This window comes from Pan paniscus, chromosome 12 (genome assembly GCF_029289425.2).
Source record: "Pan paniscus chromosome 12, NHGRI_mPanPan1-v2.0_pri, whole genome shotgun sequence".
Taxonomy (NCBI): domain Eukaryota; kingdom Metazoa; phylum Chordata; class Mammalia; order Primates; family Hominidae; genus Pan; species Pan paniscus.
This window is the reverse complement of record NC_073261.2, coordinates 70,922,534-70,943,272: the sequence shown is the minus strand read 5'-3', so window position 1 is coordinate 70,943,272 and position 20,739 is coordinate 70,922,534. Positions and strand designations below refer to the sequence as shown.

The following is a 20,739-nucleotide window of genomic DNA, read 5'->3' as shown; positions in this document are numbered from 1 at the left end:
CTGTAGCACCAGTACTAGGTAGAATATCTGGCATTCAAGAAATGGGAGAGGGAAAATGTGAATGACATTAGAATTTGTATTGAGCTTTTACGGGTTCTAAATCATAAAAATGAAAAAAAAACAAAAAACAAAAGAGTACTGACATTTAAATTTACCTATCATTACTGAAAAGATAAATTGAAATAATCCTCCCTCCAACAATCATCTTAGGGTATTCTGTCAATATTCTTTTCTCCCTGGGAATCATCTTTACAAGATGACCTTGATGCTTACCAACCTATCAAAAAATTTTTTTGGGAAACATACACTTTTGAATTTTAACTTACCCAAATTCACTTTCCCCTTTGTGAGTCAGAACAATCAAAAGGTACTAAAATGGCCCGGCTCGGTGGCTCATGCCTGTAGTCCCAGCATTTTGGGAGGCCGAGGAGGGAGGATCACCTGAGGTCAGGAGTTCGAAACCAGCCTGGCCAACATGGTGAAACCCCGTCTCTATTAAAAATACAAAAAAAAATTAGCCAGGTGTGGTGGCAGGTGCCTGTAATCCCAGCTACTCAGGAAGCCAAGGCAGGAGAATCGCTTGAACCCGGGAGGTGGAGGTTGCAGTGAGTCAAGATTGTGCCACTGCACTCCAGCCTGGGCAACAGAGCGAGACTCCGTCTTAAAAAAAAAAAAAAAAGAAAAGAAATATTAAAATACTAAATACTAAAATACTTCACCTCAAATACATCTTCTCAGGGGCATATGACATACAAAAAATTTAAGTTTTCTACAGTCGTTCCCCAAAATCTGATTTTTCTAAGAGAAGGTAATTTAAGGGCTGATAAGAATTCCATTGATTTGGAAAATATTAACTTGCAATGTGTCATATATTAAACCACACCCTCTCTAATATAATAATAATAATAAAATTATTTCAGTAAGTCTATTAACTGTATATATAAAATGTCTGACCTATTTCTGAAGACAATTTAAAGTATTGGTTGGTGCGAAAGTAACTGCGTTCAAGACTACAGTGACCTATGAGCTACGACCATGCCACTGCACTCCAGCATGGGCGACAATATCAGACTCTGTCTCAAAAAATTAAAAAATATAGCATAGTGACACACATGTGTAGTCCCAGCTACTTAGGAGGCTGAGGCGGAAGGATTGCTTGAGCCCAGAAGGTCTTAGCTACAGTGAGGTGTGACTTAGGCAACAAAGACAGACCTTGTTTCAATCAATCAATAAAAAGTGTAAATACATAAAAACATAATTTATAAACACATAAGGAAAAAAAAAATCCAGGTGGGGCAGAGGTTGCAGTAAGCCAAGATTGTACCACTGCACTCCAGCCTGGGTGACAGAGCAAAACTCCATCTCAAAAAAGAAAAAAAAATCCAGAAGTGTATACATATTCAGGTGATAACAGTGCTAATTTCCTGGCACTAGAACTATGTCTATATTATCTATTTTTTTCTAATTTTCTACATTACAACAATATTGCTTCTATATGAACTTGCTTAAATATACATATTTAATTATATAATTATATATTAAATATTATATATAAATTATATATATATATATATATTTTTTTTTTTAAAGACAGAGTCTCGCTCTGTCACCCAGGCTGGAGTGCAGTGGTGTGATCTCCGCTTACTGTAACTTCTACCTCTCTGGTTCAAGCAATTCGTGTGCCTCAGCCTCCCAAGTTGCTGGGATTACAGGCACGCACCACCACACCTGGCTAATTTTTGTATTTTTAGTACAGGCAGGGTTTCACCATGTTGGCCAGGCTGGTTTGGAACTCCAGACCTCCAGTGATCCACCCATCTTGGCCTCCCAAAGTGCTGGGATTACAGGCGTGAGCTACTGCGCCTGGCTAAACTTGCTTAAAAGAAAGGTGATTCAGGGTTGGTTGCACAACAAGCAACAAATCTGCTCTGAAGCAATGCATCCTTGACTTGAATACAAAGAATTGGCACAGATAAAGTCCCCCCCAAAAAATGAGTTCACAATTAAAACACACACATATCACTGCCACCCCCGCCACTGCCACTACTACTATCGCCACCACTACCAAAAGAAACAGCAAGCAGAAAACAAAGGACAGATCCAGATCTGTACATATTTCAGATTTCTGAATAATCAGATATGAAATCTAAAACGGAAAAATTTTAAATATCTGAAGAAAAGAAAATGATTAATGAGCAAAATGAAAAGGTAATGTAAAAAGAACCAAATCTTCCAGAAATGAAAGATATAATCAGTGGGTTAAACAGAAGATTTGACACAAATATGGAGTGAATTAGTAAATTAGAGAGTTCTGAAAACAAGACTCAGAATGCAGCACAAGCTTAATAAATAAAAGTTTAATAAGCAAGAAATAGAGTAAGAAAGTCTAACATATATCAATAAAAATATTTGAAAGATACCAGATTAGAGCAAATATTAGAAGAATAAATACTAAAAGTAGCTTTGAAAGAAAAAAGACAGTCTAGCCAGGCGCGGTGGCTCACGCCTGTAATCTCAGCACTTTGGAAGGCTGAGGCGCGTGGATCATCTGAGGTCAGGAGTTCGAGACAAGCCTGGCCAACATGGTGAAACCACACCTCTCATAAAAATACAAAAATTAGCCGGGCCTGGTGGCACGTGCCTGTAGTCTCAGCTACTCAGGGGCCTGAGGCAGGAGAATCCCTTGAATCCGGGAGGCAGAGGCTGCAGTGAGCCGAAATTGCACCATTGCACTCCAGCCTAGGTAACAGAGTGAAACTCCGTCTCAAAAAAAAAAAAAAAAAAAAAAAAGACAGCTTAAGTAACAAAAATTAGAGAGCTAACTTCTCCAGAGCAAAAAGAATCCAGAGAGGCCAGGCATGGTGGCTCACACCTGTAATCCCAGCACTTTGGGAGGCCGAGGCAGGCGGATTACCTGAGGTCAGGAGTTCAAGACCAGCCTGACTAATATGATGAAACCTGTCTCTACTAAAAATACAAAAATTAGCCGGGCGTGGTGGCATGCGCCTGTAATTCCAGCTACTCAGGAGGCTGAGACAGGAGAATCACTTGAACCCAGGAGCCAGAGGTTGCAGTGAGTCAAGATCATGCCACTGCCCTCCAGCCTGGGCAACAAGAGCAAAACTCCGTCTCAAAAAAAAAAAAAATCCAGAGACAGAAGAATTAAGTGTGCAAAGCACTGACAGAAAAATAACTGTCAACCTAAAACTGCATACTTAAAAGTATTTCATCCTAGTGCAATCACTCACGCCCATAATCCCAACACTTTGGGAGGCTGAGGTAAGAGGACTGCTTGAGCCCAGACGTTCAAGACCAGCCTGGGCAACATAGTGAGACTCTGTCTCTTTTTTATTTTATTTTATTTTTTGTAGATTGTATTTTATTTTATTTTATTTTTTGTAGATGGAGGTTTGCTCTTGCTGCCAAGGCTGGAGTGCAACAGCATGATCTCGGCTCACTGCAAACCCTGCTTCCTGGGTTCAAGTGATTCTCATGCCTCAGCCTCCTGAGTAGCTGAGATTACAGGTGCCCACCACCAAGGCTGGCTAATTTTTATATTTTTAGTAGAGACAAGGTTTCACCATGTTGGACAGGCTGGTCTCGAACTCCTGACCTCAAGTGATCCGCCCACCTCGGCCTCCCAAAGTGCTGGGATTACAGGTGTGAGCCACCGTACCCAGCCTTCTGTCTCTATTTAAAAACTAAAACAAACAAAGAACTATCTTCCAAAAACAAGAGTGAAATAAAGGCATTTTCAGACAAATATTCTCAAAGAAAAACATGCAGCTTGAGCTAAAGAAAAAGGGCTGGGCGCACGGCTCATGCCTACAATCCTAGCATTTTGGGAGGCCGAGGCGGGTGGATCACAGGAGGTCAGGAGTTCGAGACCAGCCTGGCCAACATGGTGAAACCCAGTCTCTACTAAAAATACAAAAAAATTAGCCGGGTGTGGTAGTGGGCACCTGTAATCCCTGCTACTCGGGCAGCTGAGGCAGGAGAATTGCTGGAACCCAGGAGGCGGAAGTTGCAGTGAGCTGAGCTCGTGCCACTGCATTCCAGCCAGGGCAACAGATTGAGATTCCATCTCAAAAAAAAAAAAAAAGAAACATTGGTTTTATTTATTTAATAGTACTTCTCAATATTTAATTTGTAGGGTAAAGAAAAAAACCCAAAAATACAAGACAAGAAAAGCTTAAAAGTCATAAAAGAGAATGACTAGAATTAAAACATTCTAAAGTCATAGCACTATTCCATAAAAGGGTAAAGATACTCATTAATTTTGGCCTTTCCTATGTTTAGGTATAAAATGTATAATTTTGAAAGTCACCTCTGAAAAAACAGGAAGAGTGAAAAAATTTTAAACCAGGAGAAAAGAAAAACATGTAGAAACAATTACTGATAGGCCAGGCATGGGGGCTCATGCCTGTAATCCCAGCACTTTGGGAGGCTGAGGGGGGCAGATCACTTGTGGTCAGGAGTTTGAGACCAGCCTAGCCAACATGGTGAAACCCTGTCTCTACTGAAAACATAAAAATTAGCTGGACACGGTGGTGCACACCTATAGTCCCAGCTACTCAGGAGTCTGAGGCAGGAGAATCGCTTGAACCCAGGAGGCAGAGGTTGCAGTGAGATGAGATTGCGCCACTGCACTCCAGCCTGGGTGACAGTGAGGCTCCATTTCAAAAAAAAAAAAAAAGAAAAAGAAAAAAGAAAAAAAAATTGGAAAAGAGACAATTACTGATAAATAATCAAATTCTTCAGGAAGATTTAACAATTTTAAATTTATTTGCACCTAATAACAGGTTCAAAGTCTATAAAACAAAATTTGATAAATTCATCATCATATGGGATATTTCAACTCCTCTTTCTCAATAACTAATCACTCAAAAGACAAATCAACAAGGCTGTAAAAGAATGGAACAATACAATTAACAAACAAGGTTGCTCTCACTCTGCGCCCAAACAATTGGAGAATACATACTTTTTCAAGCACACATAGAACTTTAAAGAAAACTGACAACGACATACTAGGCCAAGCTAAGTAATTCTTAACAAATATCAAAGAATCAGTATTATACAAACCACATTCTTTGACCAAAAATCAAAAGCAAAAAGGTTACTTGAAAAATACCATGTTCAAAAATTTAAAAGCATACTTCTAAGTAACTCGTAAGTGAAATAAATCATAGCAGAAATTAGAAAATGCATAGAAATAATCATCTTTTAAAATACGCCATACCAAAATTTATGCAATGTAGATATAGCAATTTTGAGAGGTATATTGAAAGCCTCAACAATGTTCATATTTAAAAACTAAAATATGCATCCAATTCAGGTTTTTTTTTTAAAAAAATAGAAGTACACTTTTCAAAGGCATAATTCAAGAAGTCTAACAACAAAATGTTACACTATGCAAGTTCTCAGGAAACTGGGACCTGATTTTTAAAACATAAAATACAATAGTCATTTGTAACATTAGAAAATTATTAAATGCTTGCTTAAGCCTTTAACATTCATAAAAAATAAACTATCTTATTTACTACTCTAACTCTAGCAAATAGATCAGAACCTAGCATATAATAAGCGTTTAAATATTTGTGAGATGACTGATACTAAATAATACAAAAATGTAAGTAGTTATTAAAACCCCAGATTTTTAAAAAGAGCACTTACCTGGTAATAAAATTTTATCTGTCTCACCAAAATGGATAGATTGTGCATTCTAAGTGAGGCATCATTATTGACTTTTTTATTTACTCTCTGACTCTCCAATTTAGGATTACTGTAAGAAATATAAAAATACTTTAAAATTACATAAAATACTACTATCAATGTATATATAATTAAAATTAATCATATAATACTTTTTTATTTAAATAAATTGTGTGCTCATCTGCATTAACAGAGATGGTCCAAAAGGGCAGATTATTACTTTGACATGTATTCCGTGCTTCTAATTAATACAAATGCAACTGATTTCCCAAAGCAAGAACAAAATTAATTTCAAACCTAAGTCAGATGTTGCCTTTCATTGTCATGTTGCCACTCCACATTCCTGGGATGAATAACTTACTATTTCCTTTGAATATATAGTTCTATCACACAAAATAAATCCATTTAAAATATGGGCTAATAATAACCAATAAATGTTATTTCTCCTCACTGGGTAATAGGGATTATATTTGAACAGGCAATGTCCCAGAGAAATTCAAGGTTAAAGTGGATGACACAGGTTAGTACTTTTATCTTGGGTAAAATTGTAGATTCAATGAAAGCAAAGGGCTCAATAATCCTGAGGCAGCAGAAACTGCAGAAGAAAAATAGTCAAGTCAACCATGGTTTAGAATGGGAAATTGCGGCACCTCCACACAAGGATGCAGGAAAGTCAAGAAATTGACACCCATCCAACAGGAAATAGAAACTGAATAGAAACGCCTCATTCTTTAATCTGTTCCCTTTCTACACAGTCCATTGCATTCCTAATGCCTTCAGTTCCTTCCCTAAACAGATTAGAATCTATGGTGCTTTATTTCCATAATTCTCAAACTTTTAGGTCTCAAGACCCCTTTGTAATCTTAATTGATGTCTCCAAACAATTTTTGATGTTGTGGGCTATCTTTAATTAATACTTAGTGTGTTAGAAATAAAGACTGAGGTAGGGCACGGTGACTCACGCCTACAATCCCAGCAGTTTGGGAGGCCCAGGCTGGTGGATCACCTGAGGTCAGGAGTTCAAGACCAGCCTGGCCAACATGGTGAAACCCCATCTGTATTAAAAATACAAAAATTAGCCAGGTGTGGTGGCATGCAACTGTAGTCGCAGCTACTTGGGAGGCTGAGGCAGGAAAATCACTTGAACCCAGGAGGCAGAGGTTGCAGTGAGCCAGGATCGCACCACTGCACTCCAGCCTGGGCTACAGAGCGAGACTCAAAAAAAAAAAAAAAAAAAAAAAAAAAAGAAATAAAAATAGAACATTTCAAAGTTATTTATGTATCAATTCACTTTAACAAAATAATAAACCCATTACAGGCTAACAAAAACCAAACAAAAACAACTTAGAAAACTGAGTGGTAACGTTTTACTATTTTTGTGTATCTCTTTAATGCGTGGTTTAACTTTTAAAAAACAGATTCTTATCTTTGCTTTTGCATTGAATCCATTGCTTATTATTTGGGTTCAAGTATATTAAGACATTTCACCCTCACACGTAGTTAGAAGTGGGAAGACCCTATGGATCCCCAAAAGGATCCTCCATCCATACTCTGAGAACCACTGCTTCAACTATTTGCTTGCCACCACTCCCAATATCTTGATTCTTTTGTCCCTTGACCACATTCTTAATCCCCAACCTTGGATCAATTCAACCACTTACGCTGAGATTACTCAAGGGACTAGTTGAGAAAATAATACAATCAAACTGAGCTATTAATAAAATATGAAGGGGAAGCTATTACAAAAAGGAGGAAGATACCCTCTTGCCATAAAAAACTAGAAAACTGGACAAAGCATGAAAAAACTATTTTCAGACTTTGGACAGCAGGTAATGCAAAACTAGGTTCTCTCTAGTAAGGCAGTGAGGTGCTTTCCAGAATGAGGTACAGAAAAATGGGTAGCCCAAGTCTTGCTGAACTTGAGGAGACAAAGCTGGAGTTCATGGATGCTAAACTGACACATTCAGAAAAGAATACCAAAGAAAAGGGAGCTACACTAACCAAGGGCTCCAAAAATCTGCCTTTAAGATTTTGGCTTTGGCTTCACACAGGCATGAATGTAGTGGCTCATGCCTGTAATCCCAGGACTTTGGGAAGCTAAAACGGGAGGAATGCCTGAGGCCAGGTATTCAAGACCAGCCTGGGCAATATGGTGGGAGCCTGTCTTGAAAACAAAGCAAAACAAAAAACCAAGAAAATTTTGGCTAAATACTAAATTGTGCATGTATAACCTAAAACTCCACAAGGCTAAGCGAAGATCAAATGCAAGAAAGCTGTAAGCTAAACAATTCTCAGAGCTCACAATGTAAAGAGAGAAATTTGAGTTCTGACAAGTAGAGTGGAGTAGACTTAATGAACATCCAGAACATACAGCAGAGACCGCAGAAGAGTCATGTCTTAGAAGGAGGACTAAATCAGCAGCTGAGTAAAAGCTATTCAAGAACCCCACCCCCAACAAAACAAGTCTTGAAAGGATCATGCTGATTGCAAGTAACTTGACAACCTGCCAAAACAAAGTTTGTCACTCTAAAAGGACAAGGTCCAGACACTCCAAAATATAATCATTACAATGTCCAGCATAAAATAAAAAAATTAATAGACACAAAAGATCAGGAAAATGTGATCTATAACCAGGAAAGAAAATGGAAACAGTCAACAGAAACAGACCCAGAAATGAAAAAGATCATGGAAATAACAGACAAGGACTTTCTACTAAAGGATTTAAAGAAAGACATGAACGTTAAGTAGGAAGAAATGTAAATTATGTTTTGAAAAACTCAAATGGGACTTCTAAAGTTGCAAAATACAACTATTTGAAATGAAAAATTCACCGCACGAGCTTAACAATGGATTAGAAACTGTATAGCAAACGATTAGTGAACTTGAAGACATTACAATAAAAACAGTCCAAAGAAGCATGGAGAAGAGGGGAGAAAAAGCTGAAATGAATGAACAGAGACTAAATGATCTATGGGGCAATATTAAACACATATTACTACATAGTCCCATCTTAAGAATCCATTCATGTTTCCCTTCTTGTCCCAATAATGAATGGATGTTCTTTACAGGAAATAGATTCAGTTCAGAATCGCACTTGGCATGTGGTAGTCTGAACTGCAATCTTTAATCTCTTTCAGGCTGGAGGTTTCTCAGCCTTTTGTTGATGTACATGAACTAGACACTTTAGAAGGGTTACAGGCCCCATATTGCATAGAATGATTTTCAGTTGGGTTTGTCTGATAAGACTGTGTTGACTCATAATTAAGTTTAGGATATATATCCTTAACAGGAAAAACACAGAACAGATGCTGTGTTCTTCTCAATGCATCCTATTAATGTATGGGCCTGGCTTGTTTCTGTGTTCTCCTTTATGTTTCACTGGTCTACCTACATATTCCCATGTCAACAGCATCACCTTAACAACTACAGTTATTTACATCTTGATGTGTAGTAGGGCAAGACGCCCTGACTAAATTGTTTTTTTCAAATTTATCTTAACCATTCATGGTCCTTGATGATTTTTAGGATTAGTTTGTCATATTCTGCATAAGCAAAAAACAAAACCTATTAAGATTTTGACTGAAATTGCACTCAATCTACAAATTTATTAAGAAAAAACTGACAGCTCTATAGCATTGAGTCTTCCCACTGATAAGCATGGTGTATCTCTCTACATTCATTCAGCTCTTCTTCAAAACCATTTTATAATCTTCTCCAGGAAGGCCTTTTATTAGATTTATTCCTAGATGCTTACAGTTTTTGCCATTAAAGTTAATGTAATATTTTTAAAATGTATTTGCTGATAGGTTAATGCTGATATGTGAATGCTATCATTTTTTGTTTACTGTTCTTATCTTTAGCAACCATGCTAACCTTTCTTACTCTAACAGGTTGTCTACTGGTGCTCTTGAAGGTCCTCTTGAATTTAATTTGTAGCTTTTCCATACTGATAATCAATTGTGCCAACACCATTTACTAACGAGCTTACATTTCTCACTGATCTCAGATTCCCACATTAAGTGTAGGTCTCCTTTTGGAGTCTATTCTGTCCCACTAAGCCATTTGTCTATTTCTGTGTCATTAAAACCTTGTTTTACTATAGCTTATTACTATAGCTTTATTATGATCTCAATTCTACTAAGACAAGCCCCTTTCCTTTGTTGTTGTTTTTTTTCTATACCGTCTTCATTAATCGAACATAGTGATCTTTTCTATCATTTTAGGATATTTATAAAGTTCTACGAAAAACCTTGTTGGGATTTACTGACATTAGTAATATTAATTTGATTAAAAACTGGCATTTCATTTCCATCGGTAAAATTTTAAAATCTCCCCACAGAACTCTTACATATTTAAGGTTTTTTTTCTTACTTGGGTAAGAAAGTTTTTGTTGCTTTGTGAAATGGATTTTTTTTTTCTCTTACATTGTCTATTGGTGCTATTGTGTAACAGGAATATAGAGTTTTGATTTTGGTTTTTTTTTTTTTTTTTTTTTTTTTTTTTGCGACAGAGTCCCAGTCTGCCAGGCTGGAGTACAGTGGCACGATCTCAGCTCACTGCAACCTCTGCCTCCAGGGTTCAGGTGATTCTCATGTCTCAGCCTCCTGAGTAGCTGGGACTACAGGCATGTGCCACCACGCCCGGCTAAGTTTTTTTGTATTTTTAGTAGTGACGGGGTTTCACTATATTGGCCAGAATGATCTCAGCCTCTTGACCTCAAGTGATCCACCTACCTCAGCCTCCCAAAGTGCTGGGATTACAGGCATGAGCCACGATGCCCAGCCAAAACTATAGAGTTTTTGAATGGTGAATTTCTAATTAACCACCTTTCAAAACTTAGTTTACTCGGTTCATGTTCTTGGGTTTTCTAGGTTAAAAAAAAAATCACACCATCAGTAAAGGACAGTTTATTTCCACCTTTTCAATCTTGCATTACATTTCTATTTCTTTACTTGCTGCATTAACAAATAGAAATGGAGACAACAGATATCCTTCTCTTGCTGTTCTCTAATAGAACTGCATTTAATGTTTCACCATTAATGCATGATGTCTGCTGTAATTTTCTGATAGATACCATCTATGAGACATTCCCTTCCATTTCTATTCAATGTCTGAATGGGTGCTGAACTTTACCCAGTATTCTTTATTTCTTATTTTTTTTATTTTTTTGAAGGCAGTCTCCCTCTGTCACCCAGGCTGAGGTGCAATGCTATGATCATAGCTCACTGCAGCCTTTAACTTGTGAGCTCAAAAAATCCTTCTCAGTCTCTCAAGTAGTTGGAACTACAGATGTGCACTACCACACCCAGCTAACTTAAAAAAAAATGTTCTCATTGTTCAATTCCCACCTGTGAGTGAGAACATGCGGTGTTTGGTTTTTTGTCCTTGCGAGAGTTTGCTGAGAATGATGGTTTCCAGCTTCATCCACGTCCCTACAAAGGACATGAACTCATCATCATTTTTTTATGGCCGCATAGTATTCCATGGTGTATATGTGCCACATTTTCTTAATCCAGTCTATCATTGTTGGACATTTGGGTTTGTTCCAAGTCTTTGCTATTGTGAATAGTGCTGTAATAAACATACGTTTGCATGTGTCTTTATAGCAGCATGATTTATAATCCTTTGGATATATACCCAGTAATGGGATAGCTGGGTCAAATGGTATTTCTAGTTCTAGATCCCTGAGGAATCGCCACACTGACTTCCACCATGGTTGAACTAGTCTACAGTCCCACCAACAGTGTAAAAGTGTTCCTATTTCTCCACATCCTCTCCAGCACCTGTTGTTTCTTGACTTTGAGAACACATGGACACAGGAAGGGGAACATCACACACTGGGGACTGTTGTGGGGTGGGGGGAGGGGGGAGGGATAGCATTAGGAGATATACCTAATGCTAAATGACGAGTTAATGGGTGCAGCACACCAACATGGCACATGTATACATATGTAACAAACCTGCATGTTGGGCATATGTACCCTAAAACTTAAAGTATAATAATAATAATTAAAAAAAGAAAAAAAAGTTTTTGTTTTTGTTTTGTTTTTTTTGAGATGGAGTCTCACTCTGTTGCCCAGGCTGGAGTGCAATGGCACAACCTCCACTCACTGCAACCTCCACCTTCCGGGTTCAAGTGATTCTCCTGCCTTAGCCTCCCGAGTAGCTGGGATTACAGGTGCACGCCACCACACCTGGCTGATTTTTGTATTTTTAGTAGAGATGGGTTTTCACCATGTTGGCCAGGCTGGTCTCAAACTCCTGACCTCAAGTGATCTGCCTGCCTCAGCCTCCCAAAATGCTGGGATCACAGGCGTGAGCCACCGTGCCCTGCCTAAAAAATGTTTTATAGATGAGATCTCTCACTATGTTGCTCAGGCTTGCCTCAAACTCCTGGCCTCAAGTGATCCTCCTGCCTCAGCCTTCTAGCTAGCAAGGATTTCAGGCACAAGCCACAGCACACCTGGCATATCCAATTTTTCCTACATCTACTCCCATCTGATCCTTCTCCATTAATATGTTAATGTAGTGAGTTACACTGTTACATCATCCTCAAAGTCCTAGACTATATACTCTCTCAGCTCCACTCTATGGTATAACTATTCCCTTTTATTGGTATATAACTCTGTCACAGGTCTTCCAATACTTGGTCTTTTTGACTCCCACTTTCTCACTAGATTCTAAGTTCCTTGACAAGAGGGACCATATCTTCTTATTCATGTTTTTATTTCTAAAAATTACCATATTTCCTAACACAAATATTGTCTGAATAAATAAAAATAAGAATAAACAAAGACTAAGCATAGTGTTTTTTAAACCATTGCTTTCTATCGAAAGTTACGAGCTGACAACCTCCAAGCTAACAACTCAGCTGGCAGCCTGGAATAGGTACTTTCATTAAGCTGTGTCTCAAAAATCAGTTGAATAATAGAGTCCTAAACTACAATTTGAGATCTGCAGAACAAGGAAGACTATTAGTAAGGCAAGCTAAATCTGACCTGTGACTGATTTATGCTTATTGCAAGAAAATAGTGAAAAACTCAGAATAGCCCAAGGCAAATGAGAGTTTAAATGGAAAAGTGAGTCTCTCAAATAAAAGCATCAACTAGAACTAGTTACTTATAAAAACAAGGAGACTATATTGTAGAAGTCAGATCACATGTCATGGTAAACAAAGACAAACAGCAGCATGATCAAGAAGTCATAGTAAAACTGAAGGAAAAACCCTGTTTTATTTAGGCAATCCATTCTGGTATTTTTTTTTTTCTTTTTTCTTGTCTGGTATCTTTTTTAGTCAGTAAGTTAAACAAATACTCACTGAGTACCTACTGTACTGGCCACATTACTTAATGCATAAAAGCTTGGGCTAGTCAAGCTATCATTGTGAAGAAAAGTATATTTGTAATTGGGAGAACAGAGTAAGAACAACACCAGTAACAAAAATTTTAGGTATATTTACAGTTACATAAATTTCATTTGTAAACATTTTCAGTAAATACCTTTCCTCTCTACCCTTCTTCTACCTTTTATTTCTATTTTCTTTATTCTACATTTGAATCCCTTACATACCTCTCATCTATGACTGTCTCCTATTCACACACGGACCACATTTAGACCTAGAAACACTTTAGAGATACCTGGTTTCACCATAAATCAGAAAGCCAAAGTTCAAACTAGTAATCTGCCTAGGATCCTAGAGCTCTTTTACTCTTTTAGTTTTTCCTTTTATAGGATCATTCAAGAAAACAAAGAAAAGTCTGACTTAAAAAAAAAGGTTTCACCTGGGTGCGGTGGCTCACACCTGTAATCCCAGCACTTTGGGAGGCTGAGGCGGGCAGATCACGAGGTCTGGAGATCGAGACCATCCTGGCTAACAAGGTGAAACCTTATCTCTACTAAAAATACAAAAAATTAGCCGGGCGTGGTGGCAGGCGCCTGTAGTCCTAGCTACTCGGGAGGCTGAGGCAGGAGAATGGCATGAACCCGGGAGGCAGAGTTTGCAGTGAGCCGAGATCACGCCACTGCACTGTAGCCTGGGCAATGGAGCAAGACTCCATCTCAAAAAAAAAAAAAAAAAAAGGTTTCGGCAATGTTTTTTCTAAAACCTGAGTGTACATCATATATCACTGTTTTACTGTATTATTTGAGCATATTCCCAATTCTGTTTTCACATGAGTAATCAAACTAAAGATGATTAACTTCCTTCCCTCCTCCAGTTCACTGTGGTGATATTTTATTATGAACCTGGATATTTAAATCAAACAATAGGTACCTAAGAAAAAAAAATTTTTTTTGAGATGGAGTCTCGCCTCTGTCACCCAGGCTGGAGCGCTGTGGCATGATCTCAGCTCAATGCAACCGCTCGCTGCCTCCTGGGTTCATGCAATTCTCCTGCCTCAGCCTCCCAAGTAGCTGGGATTACAGGCACCCACCACCACACCTGACTAATTTTTGTATTTTTAGGAGAGACGGGGTTTCACCATTTAGACCAGGCTGGTCTCGAACTCCTGGCCTCAAGTGATCCTCCCACTTTGGCCTCCCAAAGTGCTGGGATAACAAGCGTAAGCCACCGTGTCCAACCTAAGAAAAATTTAATATTAGAACTAAAAATATATATAAATTTAAAAACTGTATTATTTGTAGTGCAAGCTCATTACTACATGACAATATACAATTTGGATTATACTAATTTGGATTATCCAAATGCATAATTTGGATTATATTATACTTTGGATGCATAATATTCTAATGAACATATGGTAATATCATTATTTTAATACATTTTATAATGTAAATGCTATCTTTGTCCCTGACAGAGTTGTTGTCGTTTCCTTTAAAGTGATTTTTTTCAAAAAAAGTGTTAATGCTTCATCTTAAATTTTGTGTCCAATATTCCTCACATGATATCTTGAAATGTATTCAGTTGTCAGGAAATTCTACAGTCGCTGCATACAGCTCTTTCAAGAATTAGCAAGTTTTCAGAATTTAGAATTTTGGTTTAATCAAAATCTTTTAAGAATTTTTTGTAAAAAAAATTAATGTTTTATATTAAGTTTTTTTAGACTTTGCAAAAGACTGCTTTTAACAATTAAAATAATTCTGGGTATAAAAGGAAGGAATTATATAGTTATATACTAATGATATCAGATGAAATTTTAGAAATCTGAAGAAAAATGAAAAATAAAATTTAAATATTTGAGAGAAAAGTACTTCAACACCTAAAATTAACCTCACAATCAAAAGGGATCTTAAAGATAGGTGAATGAAAATTTTTTGTATCCCTTCACAAAACTGTGCTGCTTTGTGTCTACAAATCTATGAAATAAGTACGTGGGCTGTGAAGGGATTTCTATGCTCTGATTTGACTCTAGGAAAGCCAATAGAATAGCGGAGTTCTTGAACAGGCTAATACCTAAGCACTCCAAACCTCTATCTGTAACTTCTGTTCTACATTGTACCTACTCAAGAGTTATTTTAGTATGAAAACAGAACTGAAAAGTTCCTATTTCTTTATAATCATCAGATATTATATCATTATCTATTACTATAAACTATCTGTACTTAGAGCCCAGGATAACCATTAAGCACTCTCGGCATGGATCTAGAAAGCAATAAACTTCCCATTATAAGGCTTGAGTTTCCCATTTGATGCATGCCCAGTTTGAGTAAGGGCCATACTGACATATGTTAGGATCACGGAAAACAGGCCCTTTCACCCTAAGGATGTGATCTCTTTACGTGAGAGGGACTGCCCTCAGGTGAAACTACCAGAAAAGTCCTAAGCTCCTGGGCTGGCAACGATGGCTCACGCCTGTAATCCCAGCACTTTGGAAGGCCAAAGCAAGAGTATTGTGTAAGCCCAGGAGTTCAAGACTACCCTGGGCAACACAGTGAAACCTCATCTCCACAAAAAAATTTAAAAATGAGGCAGGAAGACTGCTTGAGCCCAGGAGTTTGAGGCTGCAGTGGACTGTGATTATACCATCGCACTCCCACCTGGGTGACAGAGCAAGACCCTGCCTAACAAAAAAAAAAAAAAAAAAGAAAAAAAAAAGAAAGAAAAGTCCTAAGCTCCACCTCCATGAAAAATGGTTGACTCTTTAAGGGTAATTTATGTAAAATTATGCAAATCAAGAGAATTAGTAGCTTCAGGAAAAATAATACCTGGCTTTGCAGTAAATATTATATAGTTATAATAATGTAAATACTGATGACTGATTTAACTAAACCTGTGTTAACTATATTAGAAAGATAGGGTAAGAAGAAATACAGGAGCATAAAAAAGATAAAATCTTATCTACCACTATCAGGAAGTCATAGACAATGTCTAAAAGGAATAAATCAAGAAATACCAGAATAGACACATTATCCCTATATATGGGCTAAATAACAGAAGAAATTGCTTTAAAAAAAGTTTAAAAAGTTGTCACTCTGGGCCGGGCACAGAGGCTCATGCCTGGGAGGTCAAGGCGGGTGGATCATGAGGTCAGGAGTTCAAGACCAGCCTGGCCAAGATGGTGAAACTCCCGTCTCTACTAAAAATTAAAAAAAAAATTAGCTGGGCGTGGTGGTGGGTGCCTGTAATCCCAGTTATTCAGGAGGCTGAGGCAGAGAATTGCTTGAGCTGGGAGGCGGAGGTTGCAGTGAGCTGACTCTGTCTCAAAAAAAAAAAAAAAAAAAAAAGTGGCACTCCAGAGAACTGAACTGAGATATGAGGAGAAATACAGCAGAGAATTTTTGTTTGTCACTGTGAACCTTTTGGTATTAATTAATTTTTTAAGCACGTAAAACATTTTTTAAGGACTTTTTATTGTTTCATGAAACCTATTTCATTTACCTGAGGGAAAAATATTAATAATTGTGTTGGATTGTTACTTAGCTGAAGCACATTTGATAAAGCTATCTCTGCATAGAATTCGATGTCAGGAATTCAGAGTCATAAGACATTTGTGAGACTAAGCATAAACCATAAGAAAAGAAAACAGCATTAAAAATTTCTTCTATATAAAGAATGCATCCTATATAAAGACAGAAAAAACACTCATTCCTGTGTGTGTGTTTTTATCAGCTTCCTCAGGTTGAATCCTGTATTCTATTACTTTTAATATAATAAAAATCACAATACAGTAATTTAAACAAACAGTATGGTATGACTCCAGAATGCTCTAAAAAGAAATGTAGTCTATTAAGTATGACTCACAGAATTCTCTAAAGAGAAAATGTAGTCTATTAAATATTCCAAATATTCTGCCTTTCATTTTAATACTTAAAATGCAAAACAAAAATTAATTCAGAATAATCACAATTAATGCAAAACAAAAATTAATTCAGAATAATCACAATTAATAAAGTTTTTATCAGGCTCTTTTTGAAAGCATACTATACCATTTTTTTCTAAAGAATGTATCTTTGGAAAGGCCGTTTTCTAAAATAAAAGATGAGCTACTGAACAATATACATGTGGCATGTCAAACGTGAGCAAGTACCTTTCCAATCACACACAGCTATTTCCAAGGCAACACAATTTCAAGTCAACCATCTTCTTTATAAGATGAAAACTAAAACAATGCTTTAGTGACAAATAGCCTAGCAATATGGCTCAAATCTGTCCAACCAGGAGTTAAATGCAACATGGCAGTAAAAGAGGGCCTCAAGCAATTTCACATTTATAAATGACCTACTTATGACAAGTTGCATTAATTTCAATTAAAATAATAAACGGACAGTAGTATTATCAACCACTGTATATAAAAATTTGTAAATCAGGAAAAAAGATGAAGTTAAAGTTAGCAATTTTGCAACACTAATACTCTGAGATTTTGTCCTTGTATGATCAAGGATTATATCTTTACTTATTCATTAACTAATATATATAAGAAACAGAAATCTGATAGTTTTAATGGCTCTACGCTCTTCTCCTCCAGAATGTAAACCTGTTGTATGTCCTCTTGGACCATCTGTTCTGTGTTGGTGCTTAACTGATAGTGGTTTTTGATCATGGCACTGTAATTTAAAACTATGGTTGTAGTGTGGTCTTTTAATAAATTTTTGAGATAATTTATAAAATAACATAACTATGTAATATTTGCATGTCACTATGATACATCTGAAATAACTAATTTATGTATCTAACTTTAAATGTGCATAAACCAGAATGTTTGCTTTATGAAAAATAATTAACTGGGTAAACAGCACCACCATTAAGGGTTATCCAAGTATCCAAGCAGTAAGGTATTTCAGGAAAATTAATGGCTTTTTTATTTTGCAGCACTGGTCTGAGGGTACATAGAAAATTAGTGGTTTTAAGGGAAAAAATGTATTGGCTAGGGGAGGTGGCTCATACCCATAATCCCAGCACTTTGGGAGGCTGAGGCCAGAGAATTGCTTCAGGCCAGGAGTTTGAGACCAGCCTGTACAACACAGCAAGACTCCTTGTCTACAAAAAAAAAATTTTAATTAGCTGGGGACAGTGGTGTGTGCCTGCAGTCCTAGCTACGCAGGAGGCTAAGACAGGAGGATCACTTGAGGCCAGGAGTCAGAAGCTTCAGTGAACTATGATCTCACCACTGCATTCCAGCCTGGATGACAGAGCAAGACTCTGTCTCCAAACAAAACAAAACATATATATATATATATATATGTGTGTGTGTGTGTGTGTATGTATGTGTGTGTGTATACATATATATATATATTCCTTCAACTTAATTTCTCCCCCCATAAATTCAATTACTTTGCATGACAGCCAACAATAAATCTAATATTAATATAAGCTTTTACCTATCTACAGAATATTTTCACATATATTAACTATCTTGAACTTCACATTGACTGAACAGTCATTCTTGGAGAGGTACATGACATATAATTACCATACAGAGATTACAGACACAGCCTTTCATGTTTTTGTTCTCATAATTTTGGACACATTAAGTTACCTTTTCAAAAGTTGGAAAATCTATGACATTTTCTAGTTAGCCCAAGATTAAGCCAGCAGTAGGGCATGATATTCACTGATTTAACAAACAGAAGTAATGCTTTAATTTAAAAACTGCAAATGGACACAAAAATAATTAAAATCCAGTACTATACAAATACTTTACTTTGGTTTCATCTAAACTTAATAAAATGGCTGAACCCACCCTTTATTTCTTAGAATAAGTCAACTTAGCCCTTCAAACATTAAGTTAGCAGTTTTTTAACTTTTGGTCTCAGAACTCCTTTTTACTCTTTAAAATTATTGCAGACTCCCAAAGAGCTTTTGTTTATGTGGGTTATATCTATCTATATTTACTATATTAAAATTTAAAATAAAGAATTTTTAAAAATATTAATTCACCTAAACGTAACAGTGTTTGTTAACATAAAGAACATTTTTATAACTTTTCAAAACTTAACATTTTAGTGGGAAATAACATTCTTTCACTTCTTTGCAAATCTCAGTATTTGGCTTAATAGAATACAGCTGTTTTCTTAAACTTGCTGCTGCATTCAGTGTTGTGATACATTGTTTTGCTTTAAGTATAAGAAATATGACCGCACACAAGTATGTAATTAGAAAAAGGAAAATTATTTGATTGGCATATTCATACAATTATTGATATTCTTCTTTGATATTACCAAAATTCAGTAAGGGTTATTTCTTAAAGGTTAAGTGCAATATGGAATCTGAAACTCTATCAATGAACTTTTCTTTCTCTGTTTTACATTAAAATCCATTGGTCTATCTGGCACATTCAATGGATCTTTTAACTATGTATGCATAACTTCTTAACATCGTGCATTGGTCATTTAGAAATTATTGGTTCTTTGAATTATACAGATCTTCCAAATGTCGGCACATTTTATTACTATAAAAAAAAAAAAAAACAAAACCGGCCAGGCGTGGTGGCTCATGCCTGTAATCCCAGCACTTTGGGAGGCCAAGGCAGGCGGATCACAAGGTCAAGAGATTGAGACCATCCTGGCTAACATGGTGAAACCCCATCTCTACTAAAAATACAAAAAATTAGCCAGGCGTGGTGATGGGCACCTGTAGTCCCAGTTACTAGGGAGGTTGAGGCAGGAGAATGGCGTGAACCCAGGAGGCAGAGCTTGCAGTGAGCCGAGATCACGCCACTGCACTCCAGCCTGGGCAACTGAGCAAGACTCCGTCTAAAAAAAAAAAACCACGTTCATTAATATCACCTCCAATCTCATCAGAAAAGTCTTTAAATATTGAGTAGCTGTCAAGCCCATGTTTTCTATAAATCAAATTTCATCATTGACAACAAATACAATCAGTTGTTTTCCCTGAAGTGACAGGCTCACTTTATTCATTTCTGAGGAACTGTCTGCCCAGTACTCAAGTATTAACAACCAGTTTGTCTGTCATTCTTTCAAGTAAAAATGGTGTTCCAAAAAACAGAGACTACTTCAACCTTGGAACTCAAAAACCATGAGTACTTTTTCTTGAGATAATCATCGCACTTTGTTATGCAAGAACATTATGTATGGTTCCCGTTTTGCCCACAGAATGTTAAAAAGATTCAAGGGTCAAGACCCAACAAAATAACTTTTATTGCTTCATCAAGGACATTTTTAAGTTAAACTGGGTTTATTTATTATACCTTACAAGTGTATAACGAGAAGAATACAATGATTGCCCATACAATTTGGTACAATTCCTTGATTCATACTAAAATGTCAGCAGTTTTACTTACCTTTGCTTTTGCATCATCAGTGCTTTAGCAACACAGGCAAAAAAAGGCAAAGGACATCTTAGTATTATTATGAAAATAATTCTGACCTGACAGACAACCTTGAAGGAATCTCTGTGCTAGCAGGGGTCTGATCTCATTTGAGAACTACTGTATTAGGCAAATCAATTTCTGTTCTTGGTATAGAGACATGGGGACTTAATATTATGCTAATCTAGAACATTCACTTACATGGTTGCCAACCTCATGACCAGTAACTGAAACAAAAGAAGATTGTTTAATAGATTCAATGGACAGCACTGATCTGTGATGGAACATTTTACCCATTGTC

General features: G+C 36.8%; 1 protein-coding gene across 19 annotated transcripts in view; it reads right to left on the bottom strand.

Annotated features, from left to right (window-relative positions):
* Nucleotides 1-20,739, bottom strand: part of CCDC88A (coiled-coil domain containing 88A) — a 132,186-nt gene that overhangs the window by 95,173 nt on the left and 16,274 nt on the right. For all 19 annotated transcript variants that reach the window (XM_034953171.2, XM_034953172.2, XM_034953176.2 and 16 more), the window contains exon 3: nucleotides 5,674-5,782. In XM_034953171.2, the coding sequence (XP_034809062.1) occupies nucleotides 5,674-5,782 (109 nt within the window). The remainder of the gene's footprint in view (nucleotides 1-5,673; nucleotides 5,783-20,739) is intronic.